The sequence below is a fragment of the Falco rusticolus genome, chromosome 10 (assembly GCF_015220075.1).
Source record: "Falco rusticolus isolate bFalRus1 chromosome 10, bFalRus1.pri, whole genome shotgun sequence".
In the NCBI taxonomy this organism is placed as follows: domain Eukaryota; kingdom Metazoa; phylum Chordata; class Aves; order Falconiformes; family Falconidae; genus Falco; species Falco rusticolus.
Genome location: NC_051196.1, coordinates 32152995 through 32175334, shown reverse-complemented (window position 1 = coordinate 32175334; position 22340 = coordinate 32152995). Strand labels below are relative to the sequence as shown.

Genomic DNA, 22340 nt, shown 5'->3' with positions numbered 1-22340 from the left:
TTCAGGGAGCGCAGTTTGCGCTCTGATGGTGCTTGGGCTTTATCCATCTTTGTTCTCAAGGCAGCATAAAAGGCTGAGCAAGCTCCTGACACGGTAGGCAGCCTCTCCGATGCTCTGAAATGAGGGAGGGTGGGGGGTGGTGTCTCTAGGCTGTGGCTGGGGAGGGGAAGGCTTGCTGCTGCTCTCCCTGTGTTAAGTGCATTCCTCTGCTAGATGCGTTAGGAGGGGAGGGTTAAAAATAGAGTTTAATCCTTATTCCTTTGAGAGTTTTTCCATTTCAAAGAATAAAAATCCATATGCTGCTAATCTTCCCAAGGCAGAAGCTCCCCTAACTTGGGGGTTAGAAGCAAGGCAGGACCTGCCATGAGTCCCTCTGCCATGACGCCGACGGCAGCTGCCCTTGGAGCGGGGCTGGTGTGTGAAAGCTCCAAGCTTAGGTTTGGGAAAGCCACAAAAGATGTTTTCTTTTTTTAGCCTCCTGCTCTCTGTGAAGACATTAGGATTTGTATGGCTGTGAGTAACTGCACTAGGAAAATCCTCCCACTGCTGTGCGGGCAGATCTAGCAGAGCTTGAGTTCTGCAGAGCAGGGAAGAGCCGGGTGCGGGAAGGTGCCCAGCAGCAGGAGTGGGTGATGACAGCCCACGTTTGTGTTAGCAAGACACTTCTGTGCAGCGATAGGTTGCCAGGACTGGTCTGACAATATTTCTAAGGCAAGTAGGAAATTCGTGTTCTTTTGCTAATCCCTAATCAGTTTTCCTGAGAGTGACTGTGTTTTCATTTGGTACAGTGGGTAAATCAATTACATACTTTATCAGGTTATTTCTACAGAAACTGCTCTCCACACTCACAAAATGATTGATGAGCGACTCTCTTGCCTCCAGGGAATGGTGATTAAGGGGTGACCTTATTAAGCTATTTCATGCAGCTGAGAATTAGACAACTCTGCTCAAAGAGACAAAGTAAACTTCATTACCTCTGTTCAAAACTTCTTTTCCTTTGCCAGCTTTCAGGTACGCGACTACCCTGAGCATGGTCTGTGCACTCACCTGGTTGTTGGAAAACTGGGAGATTTTAAAGGGTTGATCTGTAGGAAAGAGACTCCTTGCTGGCAGCATTTCTGGGATCTCTCCTGCTCATAGGCTCCTACAGCCCTGCTGATCTCAGCAGCGTTCAGGGAGTCAAAAATCAGAGCTGACTGCTTGAGCATGCACGCCTTACATCAGCGTCACTTATAATTCCTGTATTTGCTGAACTATATACGGACACCAGTAAAGACAAGCAGTGCTGTTAATTCAAATCCGTTTTTACAAAATTATGCTAAACCACTTTCTCCTGGTAGTAAGAAAGCTCCAAGGTCTGCATATACTCATGGGTTTGCTGTAGCCTTTATCTGAACTGTAGCTATTAACTTAGTTTTAGGAAACACATGAACTCAAGGCTTTCATTCTAACCATTCGAGATAACTTAAAGGAATAACCTTATTAAAGGTGCGGAATTAAATTAACCAAATATGCCTAGGCCACACAATTCCAGGAAATGAAACCCACGGGCCAGGCGTGCAGGAGAGCACAGCACCAGCGATGCACGTTTACATCCAGACCTTGAACGTGGTGAGAACGGCAGAGAGAGAAAAGTGCCTTGTGCTTTTGTTTCAAGATCATCCCCCCTACGGTCAACGCGTGATGGTGCAGAGCTTGTGAGGCTCTCGGGGCTGAGGAAAGGCTGCCCGACAGCTCAGCCGGCCGTGGATTGTGCAGAGGCAGGTCTGCAAGAGGCTGTTCTGCTGCTGTGACCGCTCTGGATGGGATTCAGGGACTCTGGGCTCCATCCGCTTCCAGTACTGTACTGATTTTAATAGCGACAACCTAGAGGGGAGCAGAACAGACTGTGCTTCGTAGATGGAATTGAATTGTTTTAAAGTTTTTAAACAAGTTGGCTGTCTTCCTGGACTCTTAAATTAAAGGGCAATTAAGTCACTTTCTGTCTGGAAAGAGCTGGTGGGTGCTCCCTGATTTGACGCTTTAAAATTTTGCCAGAGTGATTAATGCAATGAAAAATTGTCAACTCTCAAGTCAGGGCTGTCAGCCAACACTCAAAGAATTTATCTAAAGCACATGCTCAGGCTCTTTTGGTCTGTGGACGGGAGGAAATGGGACGAAATGAGGGTGTAGGGAAGAGTAGCTGGGCATACAGGACACTGGCACAGCAACACCTGATAATTATTGCAGGAAGAGGGGAAAAAAAAAACCCTGCTGGTGCTGCGGGCTTCTTGGAAAGTTGGCTTTTCCCCCCACGGGGGGAGAAGAACCTGGCTAGACATCAGCAGGAGCTCATGGCTACTTGTCAGTGTTGGTTTTCTTAGTTATATGCAATTAATATTTGTGCAGCAGGTGCACTGCCCCCAGCACAAAAGGAGCACACGTGTGCACACACCCCTGGTACAGCTGCAGCGCAACCCTCCCTTCGTGCTGGGGCTCCACGCTATCCTGGTAGTGTTGCTGAGAATATGCAAGAGCTCCGGGCTTTCCTAGTTACTAGAAATGCCCGCAGTCTCCCTCCCTTTGATTTCCATGCTCCTTTTTATCATTTAAAAGCTCAGATCTATTTTGTTTCTTCCGGGATTGCTAACCAAAGCTGACTCCTGAATGAATTCTGTCTCTGCTTTGGTTAGTCATCCCTTCAGGACAGATTTAGTAACTGCTTAGGGAAACCACAGAGGAGCCAACAGTTCACCATTGGAAAGCAGCACCCACTCACTGTCAACTTCATCTTTTTCTGAGCTAGAAAGTTTAAAGTGCAGCAAGTCAGCCAGAATTAGGAGAGCGAGCCTCTAGCCTCACCTGTTGTGTAGGAAGGTGGATAAATTGGTATGTACCCAGCCCCAAACCTGACTGCAGGCTCAGGGAAGTTGCAGCAGTGTGAACGAGAGCACAGATAAGGAGTATCTACAGCAGAGTTTATCATCCCCAGCTGCCAGGGCACACAGACCTGCCCCTGAACCGAAGCAAATCTCTGCTTGAGGTGTAGAATCAGTAACGATTTAAGGCTAAAGAAGTTGGCTGTTCAAAAAGGTGTATGTGACATGTTTACTGCTTGTGGTTATTAGAGCTTGTATGCTCCTCCGGAATTTTGCATAACAGTGGTTGACTAGAGGCACATCATGTTAAAACTTGTCCTGATAAGCAGTAATACACCAAAGTATTTTAATGCATAAATATGAGTCACAACACTGATGCTTTCAGGTAAGGACAGTTTATTTCCCCCTTTAAACAAATAAGGCAAGATATCTGAGAAAGATCAAAAAAAATCTCCTGTATCAAACTCAGAGGAATGCAATAAAAGTTACTATTTCATACATATACAAACTAATGACCCAACACTATTATATACAAACAGCCAGATCTTACAAAATAGCATTTCAAGTCAGCACTTTATGCCAGTGTTGCTCATTTCTTTGTTACAAAAAAGTTAAAGCTACAAACTTCACATTTTTAAGTCTCACATGACTGACATCAGTATCTCTGGGTTTGAGAAGCAAAGATAATGGTTTGTCCAGAACACTTTCAGCAATGCAGATGGACCCAAGGAGCACAAGAATGCAGCTTCACAGTTAACCAAGCTTTCGGCTCAAAAACTTTGTCAGAACAACTTTCCCTTATGGTATGAGCCTTGGTCTTAGCCTGGAGGACTCTGAGAAGCGAGCAGATATTACCCTCCCAGACACTCTACAAAGGGACCAAAAAGGGAATTATTTTCTCTTAACAGATTGAAAATCAGCGAAGCGGAAAATAATTCCTCTGCATTAGAGCTCCAAGTACAAGAAACATCAAGTCTCAGCCACTGCAAGCATATAAGAAGGGTTCAAAGACAGTTAAGCCATTGGACCAGCTTTACTTATTTTGGTTCATTTGCTGTATTTTAAGACAATTGCATCCGCAAAGCAAAGCATTTCAAGAGTGCTTACATTCAGTTACAGCAGTCACGGGTTGCATATTCTGTAAGTAGACAACACCCTGTGGTGTTTCACCTAAAACTTGGGTTTTCTAATGCCCTCCAATCACTAGAAAGTTACCTACACAGTGCAGAGATAAAAACTACTCCCAGTAGAATCTGCTTGATCCACGCCACATGCAAGCAGTGCACAATTCACCGTGTCACACATACGTCTGTCACATCAGAGGTGTTGGGCCAAATCCATCCAAGTGACTAATACAAGATCCAACACTCGGCCAGAGAACTCCCTCCTACGTTGCGGGAGTTTCTTTGATGCAAAGGACACTCAGGAATATTGCTCATCATTAACACATATTTAGGGCAAAACGTATTGCACAGATTCCAGACAAGCACCGCATGAGCCCTGATGGTCACACAGCACTTTACCAGACCTCATTAGAGAGTCCAGACTAAAGGGATTTTAGTCCATTAACAACAACGAAGCTTTTAATTACCTGGCTTTCCCAATTCAAAACTTTCCCAAGACTTGAGGCTATCAAATACCTGGTTATCCCAGGATGTATCTTACTTCAGCACCCTCGATGCACTGCTTAGTGCCTCCCTTTTCCCTTCAGGACAGCGGTTTGCTGGTCTCCAAAACAGCCGTGTTTGCACTGCGCATCAAACTGAGACAAACTGACGCAACCAGATCTGCAGAAGGGGTAAAAATGGCTTGGTTCCTTTCACAGCAACGGAGTATACACGTTAACAGTAGCCAAGAGTCTGCTCCAAGGGGAAAAAAAGAGCCTATGGAGGCATGAAATGAACACTTCACCTCTCTAGCAGCATTTGATTCAGAAGACACTGCTATTTAATTATCTAGGTGATGTACCAAGGTCTATCACAGAAGAATGTCATGGAAACTGCTCTCTCTATCACAGCAAAATAAAAATAAATCTGAAGAAATACTTGCTCTGTCCAACTATTTCATCATATGCTGGATACATCTAAAACTACACACCTCTGCAGTTACAGCCCACAGGGCAGAGGCATCACTTGGTTTCTGCCCTGCAACGAGGCTCTTTGCTGCTTCTGCTTTACTCTCCACTCTACTGGTGTGAGTTAATTGCACCATCCTCACAGCGATTGTACATGCTGGGGCATTTTCAGTGACTGAGCTACACCAGGCAGGAACGGCAGGGAAATTTAAAGAACGAACACAAGAGCATCCAGAGGAACCGGATGAGAAGAGGCTGTATTTCTTTCAGCAGGACATCAGTAACTGTCTTCTCATCCAGAACAACTTCACCTTTGCTCCACCATCATAAATGCATATCTTTGTTAATTCAACAAAGTCTTTACTTTCAGTTCAACTTTTCTGACCTGCTAAACCTTACAGAAATGTGAAGGATTGTGAAATTAAGTTTCTATTCAAGCATCTAATGATGTAAAACTGAAACAAAGCCTCTAAAATATTTCACAAACTGTGGAGATTTTTTTAAGTCCTCTCAGACACAGCAGAAGTACCTAATTCCTGAGAGAGGTTCACACAACTTCCACCCATCCGAACAGCTTCCTTTTCCCAGCACTCCACCGTCAGCAGGGTCTCCCTGAAGGACATTTCCAAACAGACAAAGGGGAATCAGATCACCGATTGGCTTTTGGTTTTAAGTTGGTGTGGATTTTAAATTACAGACTGTAATTTCTTCCGATGGAGGCACAACAAGCTTTATCTACTCGTTTTAATTCATAAAGTACACAAAAAGAGGATAAAACTGAGGTCTTGAAGAAACCACACTTGCTTAAAGCACACAGTGTAAGGCATGGGGCTTATTACAGGCTTTGTAAAAATGAGATTTAAGTTTCTTTCAAAAGGCTGGAACAATTTGTACATGTTTCACCTGCTCTCTTCAGTGACTTAGCAGTACCTTAACAGTAAAAAGATACAGTTAACAGATTGAAATTGAGTCTGTGCATTCAAAGAAAAACAAAACAAAACCCACAAAAGATGCAGCTGTTAAATACCACAATCCATATTAACTTAAAACAAAACGGACTACTGAAAGTTCAGTTGAAAAGAGAGTGAACCAACTTTCATTAGCCTATTTCTACCTGTTCCTCTGATTTAAAAACAGTCCCCCTAAAAACAGTAACAAAACTCCTTCGGAATAATGTTTTAAATATATGTCTAACATTAAAACATACCATCAGGATTTTCCACTTAATGGCATTCCTGAGTTCACAAAGGTGCTATGGAAAAATAAATGAGCAGAAGTATTGCCCTCTATCTTGCTAGCATATTTCAATAGAAATCAATCTGTTTAGTAGTCATAAAAGCAAGGAGCTGATTGTTTGAGGATGGAAGAATATTCTACCAGTGGCTCAGAAATTCTGCTGGCGCCGCTTCTTGGCTTCAATGGCATCAAGGATCGGCTGCCGCTTCGACTGGTACTTCTGGCGAATTTCTTCAATCTCCTGCTCCATCATGGGGTCCAGGGCCGAGAGCCGCCTCTGAAGTTCATCAACACTCCAAGTCTTTAGCTAGCAGGGAGACAAAAGAGGAACAAACGTTGGCATCAGTACAGCCACCACCACACATCTACGGGGATTTTGCTGCCCATCTGACGGTCACAACGCACCTTCCAGTAGAAGGTGGAAGCGTTCTGCTCCAGACTGCTGCGCTCAGTGAGACTGGCACGAGCCTCAGGATGCTGGGCTGATCGTGCTCATTTTACAGATACATTACGTGCTCCGTTTAGTGACAGCATGACTGCATAAAACAACCATTTCCCCCACTGAGATATTTTTCTAATGCTTCAGTTTGTAGGCTTAGAACAGAAGTACTGTGCTGAAATGGAACAGAATCGAAGTTCTCTCCCCCTCCCCCTTCCTTGCAACTGAACTTCCTTCGGCTAAGTGACAAATGGAGACTGAGGGGAATACGGAAAAAAAATAATCATTGACAAAAGTTGCAGTTAGGAAAAAAAAAAAAAAAAAAAAGGCAGGCATTTCTGTACAACCAGGCTGAATCTCAATCATGGGGATGAAATCCAGACTCCTCGAAGCTAGAAATCTCAGAACACACACAACAGGTCACTTTGGGTCAGCCCTATACTGATATATAATATGCAAGTACAATTTGTATTTTACTTTTACTGTACAGGTGAAGATGTCAGGCTAGTTTGGACAAGCTTCCCTTCACTTAATTCCGTATCGGCCTGCCCTTTGTTTAATTGGCTCTCTTGCGTGTGCCAATTTGCTGAGAGCTGGCACAGGCAAGTTTTATTCTGTGATTACAGATGACAAGTGTGGCCTGGGACAGTCCAGATTGTCCATAGCTACCCCCTTTATGAAATCTTATAATATTATAACCTGTGGAACAGGCAGGATTTTAGGATAATGTTAAAAAATATGGACACTGGAAGTGCTTCTGATGTTCAACTAAGTACCAGTCACCTTCCCACCCAAGACTGAGTGACCCCCAGAATCACAGGGGAGACACTGTTTTACAGCCACTGCAGCAGGACAGGAATGACTATTTGCACCAGCTGCTTTCAGGGGCCACCTGCTGTAGAGACTAAGAACACCCAAAATAATTTGGGGGTTTTTTTTGCACACAAAGAAGTGTCAATTTTCAGACTTTAAACAAATGTTTTATCCGAGTGATCTTTACTTCAATTAAATGCAAGTGATGCTGCTGTCCTGGTTTAGCTGTTAATTACTCAGCTATCGTGGCTATTCTTCAAGCCATTTCTCCATCAAAACACACAGTGAAATGCTGTTATAAGGCAATAACCAAATTACTGTTTCTTTAACAGCAGCTTGTATCAGTCCTTAAAATGTTTGTAAATACTAAAATACAGAAATGCTGATCCTTCTTCCTGAGGTGGAAGAGATATCAGTCCACAAACCACAAAGTCATCCGCTAGCCGATTTCTCACAAGGTCTTTTGAAATCCGTCAGTGCATTCTGCCAAATAAGGTACTTCCCAGCTGCAGTTACAGGATCACGACTCCACTTCAATAATCCAAGCACACATGAAACAAAACCTTTCTTGCAAGGGTACACAGTCTTTTGGCCTCTCCAATCAGGCAACTGTTCACTAGAAAGACAAAGCACTTCCTCCGCAAAGATATACATTATTTATACACATTAATGCAACTTTACCAGACAGCAGTTTAAGTTGATGCATGGCACCAGTTGCCTTTTCACTCTAATTTATTATGGAGCAGGTAATTATTCAACATTCCCCTTCCTCACAGTCCAGGGAATTGATAATGGTCAAATAAAAATGCAAAAAAGAAGAAAACATTAATTCAAATACTGAACACATGTACTAAGCAGCTATATTGGAGCAAATGGCTGTCAGCTGTCCCAGAGTACCCAGTGCTAGACCACTAAAAGAGAGTTTTGCAGCAGATCTAAGATATTTTGCTCATGGTTTAAGCCAACTATTAAACATCAGGAATTGTCCTCGGGCTGCAAGTTTCCACAGATGCCCTTTAAGCCTTCTCTACCATCCTCCCAAAGTGCTAGGTGCCAGAGGGCAGAGCAGTGACGGTCTCTCCAGACTGAGGACATGGTAGTAAGAAGAAAAAAACCCTGCCCTATTAATGTTCTTGACATGATCTAGCATCGTGGGACATCCTCCGTGGATACCACCACACGAAGTCTTCCTGGTAACCATGAACAACTGTGTGCCAAGGGACACAACGGCTTTGACAATTCCTGGGGCTGTGTGTTTGTCAGGACAGACTGCAAACAGTATGGAAGATGCCAAGTCTGGAGCGGGCAAAAGCCTACAGATATATATTAATACAAACAAACTGGGAAGTGGGTTACCCGGACAAACACAGGACGCAGAACAAAGTAGCTACTTAAGGAGACCTATCATGGGTTAAACAGAACAGGGATGGTGGGAGAAGGAAGTGAGGCAAGTCAAGGCTGTGCAAAAACCTACGAGCACAGAAACACATCCTGTGTGCAATGCTGCGTGTTGATGAGGATGAACTAATTACAAGTTTTCATCTAGAATAACATCAGTATGGCTGTGAATGCCACGCTAGTCCTAAAAAGAGACAGAAAAGCTAAAGGGCAACACTACTAAAAGGTCCAGAACATGACTGTTCACCACAGAGGAGCTGATCAGAGACTGACAGGCATCCAATTACTAATGAAAGCCAAGCACCCACGCAGTTGGGAAGGATGCCCAGCCCTCTGCTCCCACTGTGCTTCAGGCTTGTGACAACACAAGCCCTGGGACCTGGCTGAGCTATTACTCAGCTTGTCATTCCACTTGCACATGCACCTTTAAAAAAAAAAAAAAAAAAAAAAAAGACAAGAAAAAAGAAAACTGCTTAAAGCACGATGGCCTCCATTTCACTTTGCTGCGTGGCATTTCACTGTAAGCCAATGCCACAGACAGACTTTCTCCCAGAAATAAAGTTTTTAAACTCTAGCATATCTGTCTCTGCAGTGGTACCCTCCTGGGATACTGACATTATTCTCCTAGAGAAATGCCAGAAGCAAAATAAGACAAGAAGGACAAGGACAGAGCATCTCATGACAGACAGTTACTCAGGGTAAAGTCTCAGTGCTGAACAGCTGCAATTAGAGCTGGTTTTAGCCACGGGCTCAGCCCCATTCCTCTCCTCACTTCTCAGCAATTCTTCCATTGTAAGAAGTCTAAGTGTCTTTGTAAAAGCTATCTGTTTTTGTCCACAGTGATTAAATAGCCAAGACAAACTTCTAAGGGAAGGAATCTCATTTCAAATGTAAAGACTGATATAAAATCCTTGTTCTAAGGTTGGTCAAACTCATCTGTCAACAGGGAGAGGTGCCAGTGCAGTGAAATTGTTCAAGCAAGGTTGGAAGTGCAGAAAGCTGATTTTTAACCATTTGATTAAGTTGTGTTTTTACTCAAGGTTTTGAGAACGATCTTAACTCGGTAAAAATGCCCAACTGAAGACAAATGTCAGAGGTTCAAGTGTTCACCTGTAAGCCTCTCACCCACAGCCATTTGCTGTTTTTCAGGCTGCAGACGCCACTGACAGCAACATCTTGTCTTAATATCCTGATGATTTCTACTAAGTAATTCAAAAGGACATATATAATTACACCCTTTAGAAGGACATAACCTACAGCCTTTGCCATGCATATGCAGTAACGATGGACAAATCAGGACCAGATCATTTGATACACAATTTCTTCCTCTAGAAGATTTGTAAGCTATTCATGACATCCCTTTGCCAGCATTTCAGGCAACTTGCAGGTAACTACTCTGCTGAACGATGTTCACTTGAGCAAACTGCTTGTGAGTTGCTGTCCTTTCAAAACAGCACTTTAAAAATAGCGAAAAAAAAATACCACCTGCATTTGTTACAGTCAGGTAAAGTGTCACTGCAACATGATATTCTGAATGTAAATGAATCTAAGCAGCAAAAGGAGAATAAATAAAGGCTCTCTGCAGAGATGTTAGACGTAGCCACAGGTTCAATATTCAAGGGCACCATGGTCTGAAATTTATACCGATGCAGCTCCGTCCTGAGCAGCAGGCAGTCTAAAATCCTGCCACAGTGTTTTTAAACAGCCCATGCCACATTCACATTTCACACAAGATCTACTATAAAACACAAACCCTAGCGACTTAGCTCAGCCCCTTCCCTGTCCCCAAGGAAAACAAACAAAAGACCCGAACAGTGAAAACTTTTTAAATTAGAAGCCAATGTAAATGACTTCACAGTTCTCTTGGTACCCACAGTCCTTACACTGAAGAGCGAGCACCTGTGCCTGGTTTTCCTACAGCAGGGTCTGTAGCTTGACCAGTTTGGGACCTAGCATACTCCTCTGGTCCCTCAAGAGCCCTTCAGCAGCCCAAGGTCACCACTGACTCAGCCCAGTCTGCACTACTGACATAAATACAGTGTCATCCAGTAATCCCCGAGTCACTTCAGCTATCATTCTTACTTGCTCCTCTACCAAAAACACTGCCAGCAAAATCCTCTGGCTGCATGAATTATGAGCATCAATAGAAACAAGCTGTTCCCCAGCAGCTTTCACACATTTCTCCCCCAACAAAGAAGTTTCAGGAGAACTCACCGGCTGCATGGGAATCAAAAAATATTGTCTTGGGGCAAGTAAGAAACATGCTCCTCCTGCAACTTTCTTTTCACTTGCTGACACTGATTCTGATCCCTAGATTTAGCACAAAGCCTTTCCTTTGCATCTTTGCAACTTTTCATGCCATCTGGGCTTTGTTTTTAAATACTGTTTTTGAAGTCCTGAAGCTTGTGCCAAACAGGAACCTTACACCTCCAGGGAGGAGGTGCAGCTCTTCTACCATCATCTTTCAAACATGCAGACAGACCCTGACTTCTGGAACAAAATTGGAAAATATATGACATCGGTGAGATGGGATTATTTTCCTCACAGTGCAAGTATTTGAACAGTTTTTGCAGAAAGAGGGTATTTTCAAGTCTTGATGCTACAGCAAATCCTACAAATACAATTCGGAAGTTGTTCTCCCCTTCCTTAGCCCTCTAGCCATACCCTTCTACCATAATTTCTGCGAGTTTGAACGCTTGTCTTCCACATGCTCACAGAGTATTTTCTCAATATCCTCCCACCTTTACTGCCACCAGCCTGTGGCTTTTTAGAAGGGAAACACCCAGCTACAGCAATCGTTCTGCCTTTCACGCAAATATTCCAGGTAACATTTACTGCTCAACATAACTTGGTGTCAAACTTCTACGTTTTATATAGCCTTTGGAAAAACTGGCTTTAGCAATTATCACCTCATAAGGGGCAGTGGGAGTTTGAAGACTAAAATACAGAAGTAATAAAATTGCAGCTTCCCACGCTACACAGGAAAATAAATCTAGTGGAAAAGATATGAGCTAGATGGCAACTAAAGAAAAAACAAATTAATTGCCTATTTAGCATAACTTTTATTGTTGCATCTTCCTTCATTGCCTATTTTACGCTGCAATTTTCTTGACTGCGTGTCAGTGATCAAAGTCCCCCCAAAGAAACACAAGATATCTTGAATCACGGGAAGCAGGGAGCACAACTCTTCATTTACTTGTGTGTATTTAGACAGGCAAGATTTAAACGTGGCTTGAGAGGGGTTTTTATCCAAACCAAGTTATCCCAAGCTACACTAAATATTAAATGCCAAATAGGAATCTGTTGCTAGAGAAAATTAAAAATATTATCACTGTAATGTAGTATCAACAGGCTATGCTGGAAAAACAAAACAAAAAACAACCAACCAACTGGGACCACAAATGGTATGGAAGCACATCTGAGCCCTTCACGGGAGGCTATTGATGATCACACTCTACACCAGAAGTGGCTTTGTACCAGAGGCACGTACAAAAGAATTCCTACAAATAGTCTAAGTGTTCAGATGTCCTTTGGGAAGGGAGGCTCTTCACAGAAGAGACTAATTAAAGTCTTGCTTCACTTGACCTTGGCTATCTGCAATACTATCAAGATGCTTCCCTTCCGAAAAAAACAAGGGCACGCTTGCACTCCCTCTCCAGGATCCTGCAGATCAGTTTGATGCGTACTCACTTCAACTTCTGAACTTCTCTTCTATCACCTCCTCAAGCAGTTTTATTTCTGGGAGGCAATCACCCATCGGATGCCACTTGCTGCGACTATTTGTAGCAGCCACCTGGGAGCATCGTGCAGCCTGCAGCATGCAAAAGTGCACGGGTGCTATAGAAGACCAAGAGCTAGGGAGAGGTGTCAAATCTCAAGAATTCATGAATGCGAGCTCTGACAAGTGGTAAGAACTGAGATTATTCTGGAATTAGCCTTCTGTAAGTTGAAAGACTGGTTAAACGCAGTATCAATTAAATGCTTGTATCAAATATAAACTGAGGGAACAGATTACCGAATAGTGCATGCACTTTTTTTAAACCGGCAAAAAAAGCATTCAATATCTCTGGCCAAAATTAAATGTAGAGGGTGATTTCTCACGCTGAGCAGCACTCCAGACTTTAGGTCTTGAAAATGGTGATATAAATTGGTGTTGGAATAGCATGCCATTTTTTTCTTTAGCATTTTTCCTGAAATGCTGGCTCAATACCATTTGGCATACTTTCAATCACTGATCTAAAAATTAAGTGCCTTGTTCTCATTTCTGTTTCTAGCATAAGGAGGCCTTGATGTAATATATGAGCTAGCATTAACTATTTATTCACTGTAAGTTGTCAAAAACAAAGGACACAAGAATCTAAGAACCTACAGGCACTTACTGCCCACTTTTCATCATGATTGTCAGATCCCTACAACTTCACAAATCTGTCAAGCAGCCATGTTACAGAGGGGCTACAGTAAATCAGAACAAACCCCAGTCCCCACACAAACACTAATTATCTTGATTCCCCCCCTTTTATCATTAGCATGTCAGTGAAGTTTCTCACTGTTAGGAAAGCAGTGGATGAAATGCACTCACTGCGGGCTTTCATGCAAGATTAAAAATACAGATATTAATCTTTCAAAGGATTTGAAAAATAAGTCTCAGCAGCACAAGCTTCTGCTTTTAATGCACCTTAATTATTTAGGCAATGTGCTAGCAAAACACATCATGGCTTGCAGCATCCACACAAGTCAAAACAGCACTGTGGCTAGAACCTCCCCCAAAAAAGTGAACAGGATCTGTGCTCAGTGCACATCTGGAGACAGTTGTTTCAGGCCACCTCACCTGGACAGCAGATGACTTCCCACAGAGAAGCAGCAACCAGCTTTCAGGTAGATCATCGTGTGCTCTAGAGGCCAAGTCAACTCGTGTCAGTGCAAGTCAAGCAGCTGGAACAGTTAAACGAGCACAACCACAAGACCACTTTTTTGTGGAGGAAAGATGGACGCTAACACACACTCGGCGTTTGATCCCCAAATTGGAAAAAGGTATTTCAAGAGAGGCTTATATCAGAGGAGACCCAGGCTGCCTCAGATAGCACGTTTGGGCTAGCTCTGTCTTACCCTCACAAACGTAGGTGTTTATGGCTACTGAAAGTGAAACATCTTGCTGCTACAGTACCAGCATGGATCCTAGTTATTTTCAATGTTGCTCTGCTTATTTGATTAAAATAAAGGTGCATGATACCATACTGGATCCGTGCTACTCCTACAAAATTACTGGAAGGAACGTGTGCCATTCTTCTTCCCACCCTGCTCCCTGCCAGCCGCACTGTGAAGGTCACATCTAAACTTCCCTCCGTCCCGCATCTGCAGGGGGGGCTACTGCCAAGACCCCCCTTTTCAGCTTAGCACCTTGCTAGCTTAGTGAGGCTTCTCTCAAGCTGCCACACGAGTGCGGCCTGATGGGATTCTTGGGAAGCTGCCCCTCCATGTGAGGCACTGCGGCCCGCAGCACCAGTCCCACCACCAGTGGCTGCCCAGGCCACTGCTCTGCTCTAGCAAGAACTGCCAGTTTTATTACTCAACTATCTCTTCTTCCAGGCTATATTCAGGTTCAGCAAGGTCCTTCCTCAAGCATACTGTCAGCAGCTAATTCCTGTGGCTGTGATGAGCAGACATGCCACATGAACTGCTTCTCCACCAGTTAACCGGCACCTTTGCTTTGCTTTCCCACCCTCCCAGTTTGGAAGTTTTCCCCCTTTTCTCAAAAGCCTGTAAGAGCGAGGAGGAGGCTTTGCTGTCGGCAAGATATCAGAAAATTCTCAATACAGAAACCAATTTCAGGGGATTGCAGCAAACAGCCGGCTCTCCCTGGCTACTCTGGCTACCCAGACATAACTATGCAGCGATTATGCAGAGCAGTTATCCACAGAGCAGAGAAGATTGCACAGCTGCGGGAACACCACAGCCTGCATCAATAACGCTGGCATCCCTGAGCTGCTCTTAGCCAAGGACTGCACTTTATTAATTTTTACTGTAATCCTTAAAAGCCTCAAAAAAGTTTTGGTGTTACAGCCAGCACAATCATATAACCTCCGCATGTTGTTACTACCCTCAGCATTGTACAGAAGTTGTATTAAGGAAGAAAACCCATCCAAACCTCTACTCATGGAGTGGTCATAGACAAAAAAAAAAAATAAATATTTTTTTATAAAAAGAGCAATGCATTTTAATCTTCTAAGCTCCAAGATTAAATTTCCTTTTTTAGCCTTAGTATCACTTATGAGTATGAATAACCTTATTCACTTCCAAATCACATCCCAAGCACTGTACGCAATCTAAACAAAGGCAATGACAAATTGTGTCAGTGTTATTCTGCAGCACTGAACTTCAACAAGTCCAAACCTTAAAATCCTTTAGGGACTTAGAAAGCAGCTGACGAATCCTGTAACCACAAAGATAACTTTTCTCTGGTGGTTTTTTTTTTTTTTTCCCCAGTAACTGAATTAGAAACCAAGCTAAAAGGTCGGCGTGTCTGGACAAAAAAAAAAAACCAACACAAAAACCCAAAAGGAAAATAAAAGAAAAGAAGGAAGAAGGAGCAAAAAAGGAGCATTACTTGCTTATATAAAACACTTGCTTACCAGAGATTTGATTAAGGAAAAACACAGCAAGGGTTTTTTTCCTTCCCTAAGTGATTTTGCTTTAATTTTCTTAAGAGTACCAAAATACCTCTGGACATGCTAAAATAAATCATGTCATTTTGAAGATCTCCCTAGCTGCACAACTCAACTGTAAAGTACACAGCTGACCAATGTGTGGGGCTTTTTTTCTTTTTTTTTTAAGAAACGCAATCTGTCAGAAAACGCTGATTCCCTGAAACCAAATACAATTTTCTACAATTTTTGAGAGAGGTTTAACTACATTCTGCCAGGAAGGGTACACAGGTCTGTAACAGAGCTTCCTTCCAATCCGACATACCCTTCCCTCCCCTCTCCCTTGCTTCTAAGGGCTCTACTCACTTCAGGATTAAAAATTAATTTATGTATTCAGATCACTTATTCTGAATAAAGCAGAACTCCTGAAGAATTAGAAGTAAGAACATCTGAAGTAAGAGTGATTACTTCACGCAATATTGCTCAGTGTACTATTACCACAAAACACAAATGTAACTGAAGTGGTAATCAATTAGGTAACACTAAATCTGTATGGCAATACAGTCTTCATTAATAATGTATAGTGAGAAGTTTGCTGCTGGTATATTAGCATCACTAACATGTCTTAAGACTTCACACAATGCACAAAGAAGGCTTAAGACATGCAGTTTCAGTTTCAAAGGCTTAAGACTCTCTCATCCATGGTAAATAGCCATTATAGTTTTAAATAACCTTGACCTATCTATCTTGAAAGTGTTAACCTTTATTCAACAAATGTGTTTAATTAGAGTCTTGGTCTCCCCATTTATTTCTTACCCCAGGAAGCCCACACCAGTTCTCTAAGCTGTGCACCCAAAAGCGAGGCTTGTCGCAGAACCCCGGTCCACGGCTGCTCTGCCCCCCACCTTCACCAAGGGAAAGAAAGCAATAACCTGAACTTGAGGGCAAAGCAGACAGGAGAGAGAATTAAAAGCTTTCTGATTAAAGACCGAATTACAGAGATTTCCAGGGCATTTTGAAAAATTAATAGCTGCATGACTGTGGGAGAGGCTGCTGTCTTTAAAACCAGGCACATATGTTTAATATCATAAAGACAATATTTATTTGGGACAGTCCCTCAGTGAACCATCTCCATAAAATCTGTATCGCATAAACCTGCACGCCTCACCATGCCAGGCTTTCCCAAGTGGTCACTATTATTTGTGCATCTATTTCTAATGATCCTGCATGATGGCAAGAAAAAAAAAACCAAACAGGAGGAATGAAACCCTTAATTTCCAAATAATATTCCTTTCAGCCTCTATCAGTCTTTATGTATTAAGCTACTCTTTCTCCCTCCTTCTTGAAGGTCAAAGCTTGGGTTCTGAAGCTGAGATTACTGAAATAATGTCTTTGCTAAGGCAAACCTCCAGGATACCTTGGTCATTGGAAGCAGCCACAGCCATCTGCAAGCTCCCATTGCCTTCTCTGTGTGGGCAAGACCTCAGACATGCCTCACGCATGACAAAACTGCTCCCTGCAAAGTCTCCGGGTGAGGTGAGCAGGGAGACACCCAATAATTACACGCACCAGGTAACACTGGCAATAAGCGACATCCAGCAAGCTTTTCTGTGGGTTTTATAGTAATACAAGAAGAGGATGCGCAAAGGCAAATGCACCAGGTTCAGAAGTCAGAGCTGAGATAAATTTGCTCCTCCACAGTATGTAAGTTCAGGCACTTGTCCAGATGAGAACCTACCCATTCAAAAGTATTCACAGAGGCTTGACGGAGGCTTTATCCCCAGGCTTTTCTGTTAAGGTCCAGAGATTCCACCCTCTAAGAGCCAAGCCAGAGCGGCTACATCAGGCTCCTGATCCAAGGAGTCCCCAAGAAAAGCCCTTTTTGCTACAGATGAGAAAAACCTGGACAAGCTTGTCCTTTAAAGCTACACTACCCTTTACAAATATTCGTACTGACAGATGAGTTGCAAGAATTCAGAAGCATTTCAAATAAACCCTGTTTGAGCAGCAGTGTTCTTTAAGGGAGATGCTGTGCCAAGAACACACCCAGCCTTGAAAACAAATCTCAAGGCATAACAAGGCTCAAACAGGTTTTTTAAAAGAATTTGGCATGCTCAGAGATTTTTCCAACGTCACACCTTCAATTATTAATTTCTCTTCCCTTTCTCCCAAAGCAGAAAAGCACGTTGCAGCCTGACCTTAAATATACAGCAACAGCGGAACAAATCCCACGATCAAAAACCCTGAATGAAGTTCTGTTAGTTACTTCGTTCAGCAACAAAACTTTCAGCCCATAAAATGCTACAGCAGGAAAAGGGCCTCAAAGGTAGTCCAGGATGGTGAATTTACAAGTCCGAATGCTGTCATATGAAGTTGATTTCAGGTTACAGTACGTCAGTCTCCATTAAGGGCTATGACCTAAGCAATTCAACACAAACGGCAACTCATTTTACTTCCCACTCACTGCAAGTTTCATTTAAAAGCCTTATGTCACAGAAGGCCTGCTATATACAAAAATACAGCAAAAAATGAAATTTTGACAGCAAGTTGTGGCAGTAAGTGCTTTGCAATCAATGTCAGTGTGCACAAAAGTGAAAGCAGGTGGTGAGCAATGACCCTGTTACCAAACAGAAGAGAGCAGAAATCTATTCTCTTCCACAGCAGATATAAGAGTCAAGCACTGAATTAGCTTTTTCAATTTCAAATTCTGCTAACAAATTTTAAAGCTAAATGTGGTACCTTCTGGGGTTTGGTTGTTTGGGGTTTTTTTTTCCTGTTATAAGGGAATTTAGAAAGGTTTATAAAACCTAGGAACATGGGGCTTGCTGTAAATCACATTGGTGGTTTGAAGCAGCCACAAATTTGATGAGGTTTGCAGTAAGGTTCAGTGTCTTCCTCATGCAAATGTTACAGAAGATTCAAGACCACTTAAACAATAAAAGAGACAAGCAAGCTGTTCCTGGGCTTATTTTTAAAATGACTGTATGTTTGATTACAAGGTGACAAAATGAACTCTTTTTCCCTAATAAAGATGTCACAAGTTAGAAATATTTGCTGGGAAAAACATGCTAAATATGCTGAGAAGGTAATGCTTAAAAGAAATACATACAATTAGCAGAGCTTTAAAAATTCTTGGCAGATGGCTAAAGGAAGAAAAAAGGAAATCCATTTAAGGGACATCAATGTTATGAATCACGGCAGGTGACATTTAAAACCAATGAATAAAACATCACAAAAACCTGTCTCTTTTTATAAATCATACTTCAGAGTGGAAATTACATTTAGGTACTACACTTTAAGATCTTCCTCAATTAGCAGGACGTACCACAGGGGTTCAATTTCAGGTGTAGAAATTAATGATTGTCTGTTCTGGACTGCCTTCTGCTGTCAGAAGAAAGTACTCTTTTTATTAAAGTCTGGTTGTGTTGTGTCATCATCGGCCCCCCCCCCCCCCCAATAAAATAATTACGGTCTTAATGCTCTCCCACTGAAAGAAAGCTTTCTATTTTAGATTCAACACAACACAAACAAGTATCTCAAGTTTACTAGTTTCCCAACTAGGAATCTGCTCTAGTTCCATAGGACCTAGACAGGGATATCTGTCAGTCATCCCAGTTCTGGCTTTATCTCTCAAACTGATGAATGCCCTAGCAACTAAGTTCACTTTATGATCAAAAACTATTGGAAGAAATCAGTGTCTGAGAAGCAATTTTTATTCCAGCCACCACTGGGAAAAAGGAGAGCTCATGATAGATGAAGGGAAGAAACTTTTGGACAGAGAAATCCCTGAAGATTCACTCAAAGTGTTTGGTTTAGTCTTGGAAAAAATGTTATTGAAAACCCCTCTACTTTAACCAAACTTGGGGTTTTTTCTATGCATAACTACACATATTCAAATGAATTTCTGGAACAATCAATCTTCATTCATCACATAAGGGTCAGAGAAACTTGCTCTCTTAGAAAAGAATATATTGCAAGTTTCATAATAATTCAATAGAAGTCTCAAGATCATTTGATTTTTAAATAATCCCATTTAAACAGCCTGCAAATGTGCACACTAATAAAGTGGGGTTTTTTTCTCCTGTCCAAGCAGATAGACTTTCTGTAGTCTTCGTAACCAGCTTGAATTCTTCACCTGAGTAATTTGGATGGGAGAAAGGAGGAACAAGAAAGAGTAGTGTAGAAGCCTACATCTGACACCTTTACCAAGCTGCTTAAAAGACAGAAGTAAAAAGAAGACAAAGCTCAGAGGATCACAGGAGAGTCAGGAAACACTACAGATTGATAAACTATGAAGTGTCACACAACAGCAGCTTACCCATACAATGCAAGCACTTTTCTTCTGGCGTCTGCCTTATCCATGCATCCTCAGCATGCCCTCTTCCTACTGCTAGAAAAGACCCACAGACCACTTCCAACTAAACAAGCGCCAATTATTTATCCGCTATCATTTTCAAAGCCTGTAACTGTACAGAAATACTCTTAAGTTTTTAATCGATTGAACTTCTAGAAGGATGAAAGGTGGTAAAGCTATAAAGCATCAATATTAGATTGCTAATAAACGCTATCCAAATGAATGTTCAGAGAAACCAAAGACACGACATGTTCCAGGTAATGGTAGACAACAAGCCGTTCACAAGACAAATGACACCTTCACAGACAGAATACAATAAATTAGAGACTCTGGTCATTGTAAAGCAGAATGTGTTTACTGTTATTGATAAACAATAAATCACCTGCCCTCTAACAGTTCCTCCCTATAAATCACTTCCAGTGAAGGAAACTGATGGTTCCAGTACACAGCCATTCCTCACCACAGTTCTGAGCCGGGAGAAGAAATCTGCGCTGAGTGATAGCCATTTTTAACTGCAGTTGTTCTGGAGTGGTGTAGGGGAAGTAGCAGGGTGATGCAAGAGACCTAACACTGCACCCGCAGGTACCAGCTGCAGCTTCTGCAGATTCCTGCCAGGGCTGAGCAGCACGCGGAGCTGTGGCGTGCGTCCGTCTGGTCTGGGCTCCATGCAGGGATCCATCGTGGCTGGCATTCCTGCTGCCTGGACCGCACCTAACACGCAGAAGCAGACCCTGATCTGCAGGCATTGTCAGGCTGGTGTCTACCAGCAGACTGAAAAACATCATATGATCCTAATGCAATTTGACTCACTTTGAAAGAATTAAACTTTCTGTAAACTTATTGGTAAGGACTTCGATCTCTTGCTATCACACTACCTAATTTGTCTAACTAGAAGGAAAGAGATTCAGCTTCATGATGTCATAGCAAACCAACAGCCATCTGTGCAACCAAACAAGCTGAAGACACCATGAGACCAACATACCCTCCTCCTCCGCTGGTAAAGATACCAGAAGTGGGTTTACTTATTTATTTTAAAATCTTTGTTTCCAATGTAATCTTTCAAACTACTAAGTAAAAGCATATAAATTAAGATGTTAATAAAAAGTATAGCCCAGATGAGAGCAGCATAATGAAACATCCTTGTTTCAGTCAACATAAAATTATATTTCTCCTTACTGCTTCAAAAAAAATGAGTATGTCCACTCAGGTAAGAAGGAGGCTTGCTTTCATTTACATGATACTTGTAAAAAAAAGAAAGATCTAAGCAGTAGCTGTTAAAAGCTCTGGCTAGAAGCTGCTTCCAGACAGACACAAAAACCATCACAGTTTCCTAAGAAGTATAAACGGACATACAGTTCTTCAGAGTTATTTAAAGGAGGCTGCAGTTGTGAAACCGGCTCTTGCAGTGCAGATAATTCAAAACCTCAAAAATATGTGCATATACTTTTAGAAACTGGACTTCATTAAAATTTAAGTGTTTTCTCGATGTTCTGCTTCAACAGTTTGCCCAGACTATTGCTCTGTCTCTTATCTGAACAAATTGCAATTGCCAGCGTGGACTATGTTTCAGCTGCTCACTCCTTTGTCCCACGGGCTTGGTGAACCTCCAGCTCCTACAGCTGCCTGCTCCAAGGAGCCCCTGGCAGGACTCAGTGCAAGGAAGAGGAACACTGGAGCAAGAGCTTCTAAACACAAGCAAAGACCGCAGTAAACTGTCTACAGATGCTTTTGAAACAAAGGTGCCTCATTTCAAAATTAGTCCTTTGTGGATTGTGCTCCTTAAAATGAAGTCGGGTATCAAACAGCAAGCTACAGCCCAAGCACTTTGGGAGCAACAGGCTGGACAACTGGTTAGTGGAAAGTGATCTGTAACTGTGGGATCAAACCCAGCCCTTCCTCCAACTCCTTTAACTCAGCAAATCCCTTCCCTGCCCTTGCCTGTCTAGCAGATGGTGAGATGGAGGCAGGAACTGTTGCTTGTACATGAGGGCTTTGACTGTGCAGCCCTGACATTAAGTGCAGCTGACCAGCACCTGCATTCTTCCCCCTAATAGAGGCAATTAACACCTCCTGCTCATCCTTCCATTTTTGCCCTAGAAAATTCTCAGAAGCAACAGTTCCACTGCTTGCAGGACAGTCTTCCCCAGCAGTAGAGAAACAGATGACACTGTGCGCTGCAAAGCAATAAAAGTCTGCTTTGGAGTAGGGGGAGATCACATCAATCTTTCCTGTCCAAAGACATTCCCATCAGCAGCCAACGAGATACTTCTCAAAGGGAGCTAAAAAGATGAGCTAGTGCAGTGAACAGCACTGACAGCACGGAAGCACGAGACCTGAAACACAAATTTGCTCACAGCAGACTAAAGCATGGGGAACCTGTGAACAAAGGCCACGACAACAGCCACCTTCTGCAGTCCTTTCACAGAAAGCTGAGAAGTTAGCCACGTCTAGTCCTTCCACTTCTGCAAACCTTGGTGCTCTCAAAGGTATTTGTTCATTTTATTTTTGTAAGGAAAAAAATCTGCTC

At 42.5% G+C, this 22340-nt stretch overlaps 1 protein-coding gene across 2 annotated transcripts in view; it reads right to left on the bottom strand.

Moving 5' to 3' along the window:
* Positions 1-3237: 3237 nt before the first annotated feature.
* The window catches only part of STK4 (serine/threonine kinase 4), a 46553-nt gene continuing 27450 nt past the window's right edge, over positions 3238-22340 (bottom strand). Inside the window, exons 11-12 of one of the 2 annotated variants that reach the window (XM_037402255.1) lie at positions 6310-6475; positions 3238-5544 (exon numbers count right to left, since the gene is read on the bottom strand). In XM_037402255.1, the coding sequence (XP_037258152.1) occupies positions 6317-6475 (159 nt within the window). In that variant the 3' untranslated portion in view covers positions 3238-5544; positions 6310-6316. Of the gene's footprint in view, positions 6476-22340 lie in introns of both variants that reach the window. The other variant, XM_037402254.1, reaches the window with a different exon arrangement.